Source organism: Pogoniulus pusillus, chromosome 15 (genome assembly GCF_015220805.1).
Source record: "Pogoniulus pusillus isolate bPogPus1 chromosome 15, bPogPus1.pri, whole genome shotgun sequence".
Taxonomy (NCBI): domain Eukaryota; kingdom Metazoa; phylum Chordata; class Aves; order Piciformes; family Lybiidae; genus Pogoniulus; species Pogoniulus pusillus.
This window is the reverse complement of record NC_087278.1, coordinates 25259431-25271857: the sequence shown is the minus strand read 5'-3', so window position 1 is coordinate 25271857 and position 12427 is coordinate 25259431. Positions and strand designations below refer to the sequence as shown.

The 12427-nt window shown below is 55.5% G+C and overlaps 1 protein-coding gene across 3 annotated transcripts; it reads right to left on the bottom strand.

The window, feature by feature from the left end:
• Window positions 1-661: 661 nt before the first annotated feature.
• Window positions 662-10918, bottom strand: ING4 (inhibitor of growth family member 4). Of its 3 annotated transcripts, XM_064155894.1 has the most exons (9): window positions 10268-10414; window positions 5637-5708; window positions 4499-4665; window positions 4193-4307; window positions 3789-3897; window positions 2355-2502; window positions 1691-1752; window positions 1451-1496; window positions 662-1239 (listed from the first exon to the last, which is right to left on the bottom strand). In XM_064155894.1, the coding sequence occupies exons 1-8, from the start codon at window positions 10404-10406 to the stop codon at window positions 1457-1459; spliced, it is 852 nt and encodes a 283-aa protein (XP_064011964.1). In that variant the 5' UTR covers window positions 10407-10414; the 3' UTR covers window positions 662-1239; window positions 1451-1456. The 3 variants fall into 3 exon arrangements, with proteins under 3 accessions (XP_064011964.1, XP_064011965.1, XP_064011963.1); XM_064155895.1 differs by lacking the exon at window positions 10268-10414 and adding an exon at window positions 10891-10918 and having other exon boundaries at window positions 662-1496; XM_064155893.1 differs by having other exon boundaries at window positions 662-1496.
• Between the last annotated feature and the right edge of the window lie 1509 nt (window positions 10919-12427).

Genomic DNA, 12427 nt, shown 5'->3' with positions numbered 1-12427 from the left:
AGGGGAGTCACCTGCAGCTCTGAGCAGGGACCTGTTTCTATTCTCCCTCATTATGAGCTGCAGCTGAGCCCTGAGCCTGTTTTGGGGAGAGCAGGGTGTGGCTCCAATGGTCTCTCTCTGACTCACACTCCCTGATGCTTCTCAGCCTGCTCACCTGCTCACCAAGCAGAGGAGCAACTCTATTTGGGCACACCTCCCACAGGTGAGGACTCTGCTGCCCTGCTGCACTGGTGTCACAGCTGCAGCTTGATGCTGTCAGCAGGGCACATTCAGGTTGGACATCTGCAAGAAGTTCTTTACAGTGAGAGTGGTGAAATACTGGAGCAGGCTGTGGTTGAGGCCCCACCTCTAGAGACATTCAAGATCAGACTCAGTGTAGCCCTGGGCAGCCTGATCTAGCTGGAGGTGTCCCTGCTGAGTGCAAGATGACCTTCGAGGGTCCCTTCCAAGCCAGTGCAAGGTGTAAACCCATGAACCTTCTGCAGCACATTGGGCACGTTCCCAGCCTGGCTGAGGCAGAGTGCCTCTCACTAACCCTGCTCAGCACTGGGTACATGGAAGGGCTGCATCCCCTTCAGAGCTCAGAACAAAAGCAGAGCTGAAAGCCAGAGACCAACTGCCACAGTTCACTTTGGAGGTGACAGCAATGTGAAGAGAGTGCTTGCTTCAGTGACCTTTATTTATGTCCATATTATACAAGTGGGATCTGAATTCCTTCCCACCATCACCACAATGGAGAAACCTCTGCATGGAAGGAAGGCAGAACTGTGGAGCTGGAAGACAGGCTGCATCAAGCCACTTCTGCCCATGCAGTCAGAAATCCTCCCTCCTTCACACTATGTGCTTCCCAGACCAGCAGGTCCACCCCAGGAATGAGAGACAAAGCTACCTCTACACACTCCCTCCTCCCTCTCTTCTTCCCAACAAAAGAGGCTGCTCAATGCCAGCAGTGGAATGGTTAAAGACAGGGAATACATCAGATTTTCAGACTCTCAACCAGTCCCCTAGACTAAGAAGTGGCCTGGTTACTCCCTCTCTCCTGGAAAAGATCCAACAAAATCAAAGACCTAAAATGTGGTCCTTTCTTCCCCCATCCCACAGCCTCGTCCTCTGAGCAGAGTAGGCAACGAACTCTGAGGAGGCTGAAGGAAAGCCAAGGAAAATCAGAGGCTACCTGAATCCCTGGGAATCTGGTGGCTACCCTGGTGCCTTCATTCATTCCCTCTGAGGCTCAGAGACCTGTTTGGAATAGTACAGAGGGAGCCTCCCTTAAGGGTCCAGAAGCAACCAGAAGACACAGAAACCTCCAGGGGAGTACACACCATCCCAGAGGTGGCCCAAACCACAGACAGGCAAAGGCTCCCTCCAGCCAAGGCCCCAGGAGCTGCGGGAGCTGGGGGAAGGCCCTGGCAGGGGGGAGAGAGCTCCTGCAGCAGTACTGAGGGCTCACCAGATTTTACTTCTTCTTCCTCTCTTGGGAACAGCGAGGGCAGAACCTGGCAGAACAGGAAGCAAAAAGCCACCATTTAGAGCATGATACGAACACAGATGCCCAGACAAGGTCCCAGACAAAGCCTTCATTCAAGTTTTCCTTTTTAAGAAGGGTGTCTATGCAGTACTCTGTCCCCTACTACCCAGAACCTCCCCTACCCAATGACAAAAGGGCCCTCCAGGTCTCTTGTTCACTCACCATTTTCCTCTTGGCTTTGTTGTCAGACCCACACAGGCAAAATGGAACCATTCAATGGAACACTGTTGGATGGAGAGCAGTCAGTTCAAGAGTTCTCTTTTGAGATTCTTGCTTCTGGCCTACTGAAACTTCCCAACATTTAATCACAACCTCCTAACTCCCTGGCAGCTCTCAGGGATGAGTACTCACACCCAGCCTACGTGTTGTTAGCATGGATAACTCTTCTTCCTTGCTAACTGTGGGGACATGAAAACAGCCTGTCACTTGAAGGAAAACCCTGAAGGAAGAGGCACTAAACAGGCCTTCACCAGCCAGGACTTTGTCCTTCCAAACTACATCAGCTAAACTTGTTTAAGACGAAGTTCTTTTCCATGAGGGTGCTGGAACACTGCAACAGGTTGCCCAAAGAGGTAGATGAGGCCTCATTCTTGGAAATACTCAAGGTCAGGCTCCACAGGGCTCTGGGCAACCTGATCTAGTGGAGGATGTCCCTGCTGACTGGATGACCTTTGGAGGTCCCTTCCAACCCAAACCATTCTATGATTCTATGAACCCTCCTCTTGCCACAGCTTACTGAATCAGGGCCCACTCAAGCAGGACAAGCCACTCTGTGCAAAACTTTCCACTCCCTCCTCCCTCCTTTCCACCAAGTGTGGGCTCTTACGTCTGGGTTGTCACAGCCAATCATCTCCCCATAGGAGACCTGGTGGCAGAGGCAGTAAGTGGGCTCGTTGGGGTCCACAGGCATATCCAACACATCTGAAGGGTGCACGTTCCCAAAGGTGACTGAAGGCATCCCATACTCGGTGCTACTGCAGGACAGGAATAGAGCAGGTCAGCAAAACAACTGGCTTGGAGTCCCTTCCCATCTGCCACGACAGCGCCTGTTTGCCAGCCAGCCACTCCTCACAGCCAGCTCCACTGCAGGGACCTCTTTTCCTCTTTATGCCACACTCCTCTGAGGTCTCCTTCCCCTTGCTTCCCAAGGAGGGATGTGGGTGGCAGTGAGATGCTTTGCAGCAAGCCTGACTATGTCTCACTTGGTCTGGTTTGCAGTGCTGCTCCTGCTGCCTAAGGCACCGGGCCTGAAGAGTCAGTGGAGTAAAAACCCAGCTGGTGGCCAGTCACAAGTGGTGCTCCTCGGGGCTTGGTATTAGGACCTCTTCGGTTTCACATCTTTATCAATGATCTTGATGAGGAGTTAAGAGTGCACCATTAGTGCACGTGCAGATGCCACCAAGTTAGGTGTGAGTCTTCACCTGCTTGAGAGTAGGGAGGCTCTACAGAGAGACTGAGAGATTGGATCAGTGGGCCCAGGTCAACGGGATGTGCTTCAGCAAGGCCAAGTGCCAGGTCCTCCAGCTGGGCCACAACAACCCCGTGAATGCTCCAGGCTTGAGGAAGTGTGGTTAGAAAGCTGCATGTCAGAGAGGGACCTGAGGGTTCTAATGCACAGTCAGCTGAAGATGAGGCAGCAGTGTGCCCAGGTGGCAAAGAAAGCCAGCGGCATCCTGCCTTGGATCAGCCATGGTGTGACCAGCAGCAGAGGCAGGGGATTGTCCCCCTGTACTCAGCCTTGGTGAGGCCACACCTGGACTGCTGGGTTCACATTTGGGCACCTCAATACAAGACTTTGAGGGTCTGGAGGGGATGCAAAGAAGAGCAACTAAGCTGGTGAAGGGCCCAGGGAATGAGGCTAATAAAGAGCAGCTGAGGGAACTGGGACTGGTTAGTGTGAGGAAGAGGAGGCTGAGAGGAGATCTCACTGCCCTCTACAACTACCTGAAGAGAACAATAGAGGGAGGTCTTTTCTCACAGGTAATCACTGACAGAACAAGAGGGAACAGCCTTAAGCTGCACCAGGGGAGGTTTAGGCTGGACACTAGGACATGTGTGGTCAAGCACTGGAACAGGCTGCCCAGGGAGGTGGTGGAGTCACCATCCCTGGAGGTGTTTAAAGGTCTTTAGATGTGGCACTTAGCAATATGGTTTAAGTGGTGAACTTGGTAAAGCAGGGTTAATGGTTGGACCTCCAGGGTCTTTTCCAGCCTGAATGATTCCAGGACTCCTCCCCCCTGCCTATCTTCCCAACACTTACGTGCGGACAAGCTTCAGCTTCTTCTGAGCAGTTTTTGGTGTCTCCTCGTCAGAGTTCTTGCCTTTGGAGCGAGCTCGAGCAGCTTTCTTCTCCTTTTGGGCTCGGCCCTCTGGTAAGAAGAGAAAAAGGTGTTGCAGCTGCTACTCCATCAGAGCAGCCACCTGATGTCAAGAACCTCTCTGGAACTAAACCACGCTCCTGTTCTGGGGCGTGCCTTGGGCCATGCTCCCCGCCTTAACTGTACCTCGCTGCCTTCAGTGTGCTCACACGAGAGCCCAGGTCATCACCGTTCTACCTGTCCTTCAGGTGCCTTGGCTCTGCACCACTCCAGCCTTCCTCCCCAACACTCCCATAGGCACCTGGCTGCCTCCTCTACCAGCCTGCAGCCCAGTGGTGGTACTCACTCTTCTTGCCCTTGCTTGAAGAGCTGTCATAGTCACTGGACTCTATCTGCTTCTCCTTCAGGTCCGCCTCGAAGCGGGCGAGGTCTGTGTCGAGCCGCCGGATGTGCTTGTCAACCTGCAAGGGCGACGGCAGCCGCCAGTCACCAGCGGGCACAGCCCAGCAGGGCAAAGAGCACAGGGCATGGGGCTTGCTCGCACTACAAGAAGCAAGAGTGGGTAGAACCCAAAAGGCCATCTGGGCCTTGCAGGACAAGGGGCTTTAGCACAGCCTTTGTTATGAGAAATGAGAGCCCCTTCCCCTCCTACCATCTCGTAGGTCTGCATGGCCAGCTGGACCTTGTCATCCCCAAACTCCTTGCACTTCCCATAGGCGTCCTGGATCTGCTTGAGCAGCCCCAGCTTCTCTTCTGAAGACAAAGTGCGTGCGTTGCTGATGTACTCCGTGGCCAGCTTATCAATCTCTGACTTCAGGTCTGGAACAAATGGACCATTAAATGCATGCACCCCCACCCCACAGTGCCCTCCCCTGAGAGGCCGAAGGATCAGAGCAGGCTCCCTCCTCTGACTTGACATCTCTGGCATAAAGGCAAAGGAAGGAAAAGCTGTTCAGGCTTGACCAGTCTGAGAGCCTGAATGTGTGCCTAGCTGGGAGAGCAGTGGATGTTGTCTACCCTGACACCAGCAAGGCTTTTGACACTGTCTCCTGTAACATCCTTGCAGGCAAGCATAGGAAGTGTGGGTCAGATGAGTGGACAGTGAGGTAGTTTGGGAAGTGGCAGAAGGACAAAGCTCAGAGGGTTGTGGTGTACTGTGCAGGGTGTCGTTGGAGGCCTGTAGCCAGTGATGTTCCCCAGGAGTCAGGACTGAGATCAGTTTTGTTCAGTATCTTTATCAACAACCTGTCTGAAGGCAAGTATCAAACTGGGAGGAGTGGCTGACACCCTGTCAGCTGTGCTGGCATTCAGGACAGGCTGGGAGCTGTCAGAGGGGGACAGAGGGGAACCTCATGAAGTTCAGCAAGGGCAAGTGTAGGGTCCTGCACCTGAGGACCAGGGAGTGCTGGTGGACAAATCCACTGTGAGACAGCAACATGCCTCTGTGGCCAAGAAGGCCAATGGTATTCTGGGGTGCATTAAGCATTAACATGGCCAGAGACAGGACAAGGAACACTGGGTACAAACTAGAACACAGGAGGCTTCATTTGAACCTATGGAAAACCTTCCTTCTCTTAAGGGTGACAGAGCACTGGAGCAGGCTGCCCAGAGAGGCTGTTGGATCTCCTCTGGAGACTTTCAAAACCCACATGGATATCTTCTTGTCAAACTTGATTGATTTGAGCCTGCTTTAGTGCTGAGGGGGGGACTAGAGTATCTCCAGAGTTCCCTCCCAAACCCCCCCCATTCTCTGATGCTGTCTCTTCAATAAAACCATCCCTAGTCCTTACCTTCTGTCCTCTGGTCCAGATCTCGCATGAGTTGGAAGTTTCTCTGCAATTCAAATGGTAGGTTCTCAATACCTGCAGGGAAAGGACACACGGAGAAATTCAACTGCTGGCCATGGTGTCGAGGCAGGAACAAAGCTAACTGCTAACATACTCCAGGGACTCCCAGTGCCCCTTCCTGGTGCATGCCAGTGTGCCCCCATTTGTCAGTGTCCACAGGAGAGAGGCTATAACCCTAGGATATATCTAACCCTAGGGCACAGCTCTAGGGTGCATCCTGCTTAACAAACCCCTGCTGCTATCAGAAAGGCCTCTGCTAAGAAAGCAGAACCTCAAAATTTGTACTGAAGCCAGACATTATAATCATAGAATAGTTTGGATTAGAAGGGACCTCCAAAGGTCATCCAGTCCAACTCCCTGCAGTCAGCAGGGACATTCTCCACTAGGGCAGCTTGCTCACAGCCTTGGCCAGCCTGACCTTGAAGATCTCCAGGGATGGGCCCATGACCATCTCCCTGTGCAACCTGTTGCAGTGTTGCAGCACACTCATGGTGTGGAATTTGTTCCTAACATCCAACCTAAATCTGCTCACATTTCAAACCATTGTCCCTCATCCTGTCCCTGCAGGCCTTTGCAAACAGTCCCTCTGCAGCCTTCTTGTGGCTCCCTTCAGCTCCTGGCAGGCTGCCCTAAGGTCTGCCTGGAGCCTTCTTTTCTCTAGGCTGAACAACCCCAGCTCCCACAGCCTGTCCTTGCAGCAGAGATGCTCCAACACCCCCATCATCTTTGTGCCCTTCTTTGGACCCTTCTCCATCAGGTCCATGTCCTTGCTGTGTTGGGGGCTCCAGAGCGGGACACAGCAGTGCAGGTGAGGTCTCCCCAGAGGCAGAATCACCTCTCTCCATCTCTGGCCATGCTGCTTTTGATGCAGCCCAGAACACAATCTAATCGTGGATTTTTAATCCTAGCTGTTTAATGCTAGAGCACAGCTCTAGAACACATCCTGGTTAACAAAACCCTGCTGCTCTGTGAAAAGGCCTCTCTTAGGAAAGCAGAACCCTGATTTTGTACTTATGCTACACCAAACCCATGCAAGAGGCCATTCACTAATGAAGCCAACAGTCCAGTAACGACATTCAGTTCTGTCTAAAGAAGGATGCAGAGATTCAAGCTGATCAAAAGCTAACTCACTGAAAAGTGGGTCCCTTTTGGTGCACCCATTTTATACCTAGGGGACAGGAGACACTTTGTGCAGAGCCAAAGAGCAACTCTGAGACAGGACAGGGAGCAGCCAACAAGCTTAACCCCCTCTCACGTGTTCCTTCTGCAATGCAAGCTCAGTGTGCTCTGGCCAGCAGCTGGAAGGAGGCTCTGCCTCTGTTATGATGAGCAACAAACACCTGGAGGGCTCTGAAGGAGCAATGGGATGGTGACAGTCAATTAATTTTCAGTGCATTTTGTGACTCACCCCCTCAGGCACCACTGGATGCTCAACTGACAAAGCTGATACAAAACAATTCTCACCTTCCCGTGCCTGTCTAATCAGACCGAGACCCAGTGGCACTGCACTAACCTGAACTCCAGGCATTACTAGTGTCAACTTTATATCAAACAGCAACAAGTTAAAAAAATCCTCTCCTGTAGGTTAAAAAAAACCAACAGCAAAAGAGCAGCTGTGAGAAAAAGATCTTTAGAAACCCAACATGAGGATGGCTGCCCCCTGAATCCACTCTCCAACACACAGGGGTGGGCCGCTGGCTGGCTAAGCAACTGGGTGGATGGCTGCACTCAGAGAGTTGCAGTCAGTGTCTCCATGTCCTACTGGAGACCAGTGACCAGTGCTGTCCCTCAGGGGTCAGTACTGGGACCAGTGCTGTTTAGCATCTCTGTCACTGACATGGGCAGTGGGTTTGAGGCACATCAGCAAGCCTGTGATGACACCAAGTTGTGTGGTGTGACTGACACACTGGAGGGAGGGCATCCATTCAGAGGGACTTGGACAGGTGTGCTAGTTTGAAGCAAGCTGGGATGTTTTGGTAACAGAACTAGATAACGGGCAGTGAAATGAAAACAATTGATGTCAACTTCTCTCACAGTCTCGCTGAGAACTCTGGGAAGAAGAAGAAAACTTTCTCCATTTTGTTTCTCACTCTTGCTTTTGCCTTAGACCTGGTCACATCTCATTAACCCTGCTCCTACTAACCTTGCTCCCTAACCTCTTGGCTGCACCTCTCTTCTTCCTGAGAACTGGGGTAAGGTTGAGAGGGACCGGGAGGAGGTGTTGGGGTGGTTTGAGAGCCCCTCCTGGGGACTCAGGTTTCTGGGAGGGGAGTTGTGCTTTTGTATTGTTTATCCTTTGTATATTTCTGTATATAATTGTATATAACTGTATATATTGTAAATAGCTGCTTGTAAATTCTGCTAGCTGTAAATAAATTGCTTCATTTATATTCCCAGGGTCCGTCTGAGTTAGCTGGGGCAAATTCAAAAGTGTGGGGGGGCGGGGTAACCCCCAAACCATCACAACAGGCTGGAGAGGTAAGCCCAAGCCAACCTCATCGAACTCAACAAGACCAAGTGCAAGGTCCTGCACCTGAGTCAGGGCAATCCCAAGCACAAATCCAGGCTGGGAAAGGAGTGGCTCAAGAGCAGCCTTGAGGAGGACTTGGGGGTGTCAGCTGGCAACAAACTCACCAGGAGCCAGCAATGGTCACTGGCAGCCCAGAAGGCAGCTGTGTTCTGGGCTGCATCCAAAGCAGGGAGAGCAGCAGCACAGGGAGGGGATTCTGCCTCTCTGCTCTGCTCTGCTGAGCCCCCACCTGCAGCACTGCCTCCAGTTCTGGTGCCCCCAGCATAAGAGGGACATGGAGCTGCTGGAGAGGGTTCAGAAGAGGCCACCAAGATGATCAGAGGTCTGGAGAGCCTCCCCTATGGGAACAGACTGAGATAATTTGGGCTGTTAAGCCTGAAAAAGTCTCTGGGGAGACCTTAGAGCAGCCTTCCAGTACCTGGAGGGGGCCTACAGGAAAGCAAGGAAAGGGATTTTGACAAGGGCTTGGAATGACCAGAGAGTGAATGGATTGCAGCTCGAGGAGGGCAGACTGAGACTGGAGATGAGGAAGAAGTTCTTTGCAGTGAGGGTGGTGAGACACTGGCACAGGTTGCTCAGGGAGGCTGTGGATGCCCCCTCCTGGAGGTGCTCAAGGCCAGCCTGAATGAAGCCTTGAGCGACCTGTTCTAGAAGGAGGTGTCCGTGCCCATGGCAGGAGGTTGGAACTGGATGATCTTTATGGCCCCTTCCAATCTATGCCATTCTCTCGACCCACTCACCGCAGCCCTTCCAATCCTCCCCAGGATGCCCTTGGCCTTCTTGGCCACCAGGGCACACTGCTGGCTCAGGGGCATCCTTCTGTGCACCAGGACCCCCACCCAGCTCTCTCTCCTGTGCTGCTCTCTCAGGTCAGTCCCCAGCCTCCATTGGCCCACGGGGCTGTTCTCTCCCAGATGCCAGACTTTACACTTGTTGGATTTCTTTCCAGCTTTGGGTGCAGTTTATTTTGTTTACTGAACGTTCTTAATTTCACTGGCAAGAGGCTTCCTTTCTTAAGGACAATCGGAGCAGAGAGGAAACGAGAGCCCTTGTCCCGACACTAGCAGCTCTGTGCTGGAGGGAACCTAGCCCTGAGGGGCTCTGAAGAACCCAGCTGCGATGTCCGCAGGCACCTGCAGACCGACAGCAGGAGCGCAGCAGCAGACCTGCCAGCAGAGCTGCCATGCCTCACCAACACGTCCCCACCGCCCTGCCCTGCCACTCCAGCGCTGACAGAACCTGCCAACACGAACCGGCAGAGGGGTTACTATTAACCCTTCGCACTCCCTCAGAAGCAGCTCCTCTGACTACTCTACTCACCCAGTTTAAGAAGACACAGACAAACACACGGCGAAAGGGCAGGGCTTGGCACAGTTAAGCACCTTAAAGTCGGACGATACCATAGGAGAGCTCCGACAATATCACCAACTCCATTACTGCTCACAGAGCTCTTCTTCGACCAGCACATCAGCCCAACGGCAGCCAAAGCAGCGACGGAAACCACCTCCCTACCGACACCCGAGTGTCCGCTCTGCCGCACCAGTCCCGCACTTCACCCTGCGCCCGCCGCTGACAGCAGAGCTGCCGCACCGCAGAGGCGGCTCCGACGGCACCGGCTCCTTCCTCCGGGAACAAACCAAGCGCCGGCAGCCTGCAGCGGGACCCAGCTCCCGCCAGGGCCCTAGGCGAGCCCTGCCCCACGGCGGAGGAGCCCATACCGGCGCTCCGGCTCAGCCGCCGGAACGCTGCTACTGTTTCTGTGCGGCCCGGAGCCGCCTCTACGCTCGGGCCGCGGGCGGGGCCCCTCCGCAAGGCCCCAGGACCGAGCGGCGGCAGGACCCCCACGGCCAGGCCACGGTCAAGGCTGCTGCTCCGTGCCGAACAGGCCAGTGGCGGGCGGCCAGCCCCGGCCAGTCCCCCCACGCCGGGGCAGAGCCCGGCCCCGGCGGAGCCCCGCCCCGAGCCGCGGTCCGGCCGTGCCCACGCTGCCTCCGGCCAGGGCGGCCCCAGGCGCGGCCCGCAGCCCCGCCCCGGCGGCTCTTACTATCCAGGTAGTGCTCCAGGTACATCCCGGCTGCCATCTTGGGCCCCTCGCTCCGGACCGCTTCCAGCCTGCCGCCGCTGCCTCCCCGGCACACCCCCGGAAGCGGCGCCGCCGCCCGCCGCTTCCGCCCTGCCGCCATCTCGGCCTCTGCCGGCCCGGGGCTGCTGCCCCTGCGCGGAGGAGAGCGGCGCCGGTGTGCAGCCGGGCGGCCGTGTGTCCAGCCGGGCGGCCGTGTGTCCAGCCGGGCGGCGGTGTGCAGCCGGGCGGCCGTGTGTCCAGCCGGGCGGCCGTGTGTCCAGCCGGGCGGCGGTGTGCAGCCGGGCGGCCGTGTGTCCAGCCGGGCGGCCGTGTGTCCAGCCGGGCGGCGGTGTGCAGCCGGGCGGCCGTGTGTCCAGCCGGGCGGCCGTGTGTCCAGCCGGGCGGCGGTGTGCAGCCGGGCGGCCGTGTGTCCAGCCGGGCGGCCGTGTGTCCAGCCGGGCGGCGGTGTGCAGCCGGGCGGCCGTGTGTCCAGCCGGGCCGCGCCGCTGCTGGCTGCGGACACAAAGGCGCTTGCGGAGCGGTGGAGAAGTGGGGTCAGGCGGCCCGGGCGCAGGCCCGGAGTGCGGGAGGGTGAATACCGGTACCTGCCGCCTTCATCCACGCACAGCTGGACACGGACTCGGTCTGCTGGAGGCTACGGCGGCCTCGTCTGGCTCCGAGTACATGTGAGCAGCCTAGCCGGGCGCTGCCAGCAGATCTCCTGGGCGAGGAGGTGCTGGCAGGTGGTTACGGCACTCCGTGTTTGCCACACCGTTCACCAGCAGCGAGGGTCTGCTGTTACAGGCAGGCTGTGCAGTGGCGGTGGCACAAACCGAACTCGGCTAACAAACCAGCAACGCAAGGACACTGAGTTAAAGGTGCAACATGGACACCTCTGCTAGGACAGGACAGGGGAAATGGCTTGAGGCTGAGGGAGAGCAGGGCTAGACTGGATCTGAAGAAGTTCTGCAGTACAAAGGTGGTGAGACTCTGGAACAGGCTGTCCAGGGAGGCTGTGGCTGCCAACACCCTGAGGGTGTCCAACGCCAGGTGGGATGAGGCCTTGAGCAGCTGAGTCTAGTTGAGAGGAGGCACAGGCCACGGTGGGGAGGCTGGAGCAGATGATCCCTGAGGTGCCTTCCAGCCCGAGCCATTCTGTGATTCTATGACACCACATTCTTTTCTCCATCCTGAAGTCCCCCTTTCCTGCCCATGTACCACAGGTCACTCCTACCAGGTTAGAGTTTGCCTTGCTGCAGAGTCGAGCCTTTCCCTAAGGTGTCCTTGGCTGGGGACTGCAGGTGGCATGGGAAGGTGCGAGGTCAGGAGTGAAGGCATGTTACAAAGGGACAGACAAAACGACCTTGCGCCTCTGGGTCCTTGTGTGTCGTACTCGAGATTGCACTTTGAAGAGCTCAGCGTTCACTCCCCGTGCTGTACTGATGGCAAGCACTGGCAAATGTCACATTTCATCTACCTTTCTCCTGCCTCACTGAAGTCCTGTTTTCCTTGCTGGCAGCCTGTCAGGAGTCATTGCACGGGATTGGATGCTGCTAGGTTCTGGCTGTGAGAAGTGCTTTGTTTCTTCTCCTTCCTCCCAAAGCTCTCCCCGGACACCATGCCTTTGTTTATGTACGTGTACTGGGATTGAGTCTTCAAGGAGCCTGCAGTGCAGGACTGAGGGGCTGCTGTAAAAAGGAACTGCAGCTGTTTCATCCCATTGCTGGTTACTTGGGAGAAGAGACCAACACCAGCCTAACTCCAACCTCCTCTCAGGTAGCTGTAGAGAGCAATAAGGTCTCCTCTCAGCCTTCTCCAGACTGAACAACCCCAGCTCCCTCAGTTACTCCTTGTATGATGCCCTTCAAGCCCCTCATCAGCCTTGTTGCTCTTCTCTGGAAACCCTCCACCCCCTCCCATGTCTTTCCTTTCCTGTGGCATCCAGAACTGAACCCAGCACTCAAGCTGTGACCTCACCAGGGATGAGTGCAGGGGCACCATCACTGCCCTACTCCTGCTGGGCACACTGGTTCTGATCCAGACCAGGATGCTGTTGGCCTTTTTGGCCACCTGGGCACACTGCTGGTTCATGTTCAGCTGTCCACCAGCACCCCCAGATCCTTTGCCACTGGAGTGCTCTCC

Bases quoted from the DNA above. Each gene is read 5' to 3' on its own strand.
- ING4 (XM_064155893.1), bottom strand. From the start codon at position 10,406: ATGGCGGCAGGGCGGAAGCGGCGGGCGGCGGCGCCGCTTCCGGGGGTG. The intron at 3,898-4,192 runs GTGAGTACCACC...TCTTCTTACCAG, and splicing joins TTCAAGCAAGGGCAAGAAGA to AGGGCCGAGCCCAAAAGGAG. The intron at 2,503-3,788 runs GTAAGTGTTGGG...CCTGTCCTGCAG, and splicing joins AAGCTGAAGCTTGTCCGCAC to TAGCACCGAGTATGGGATGC.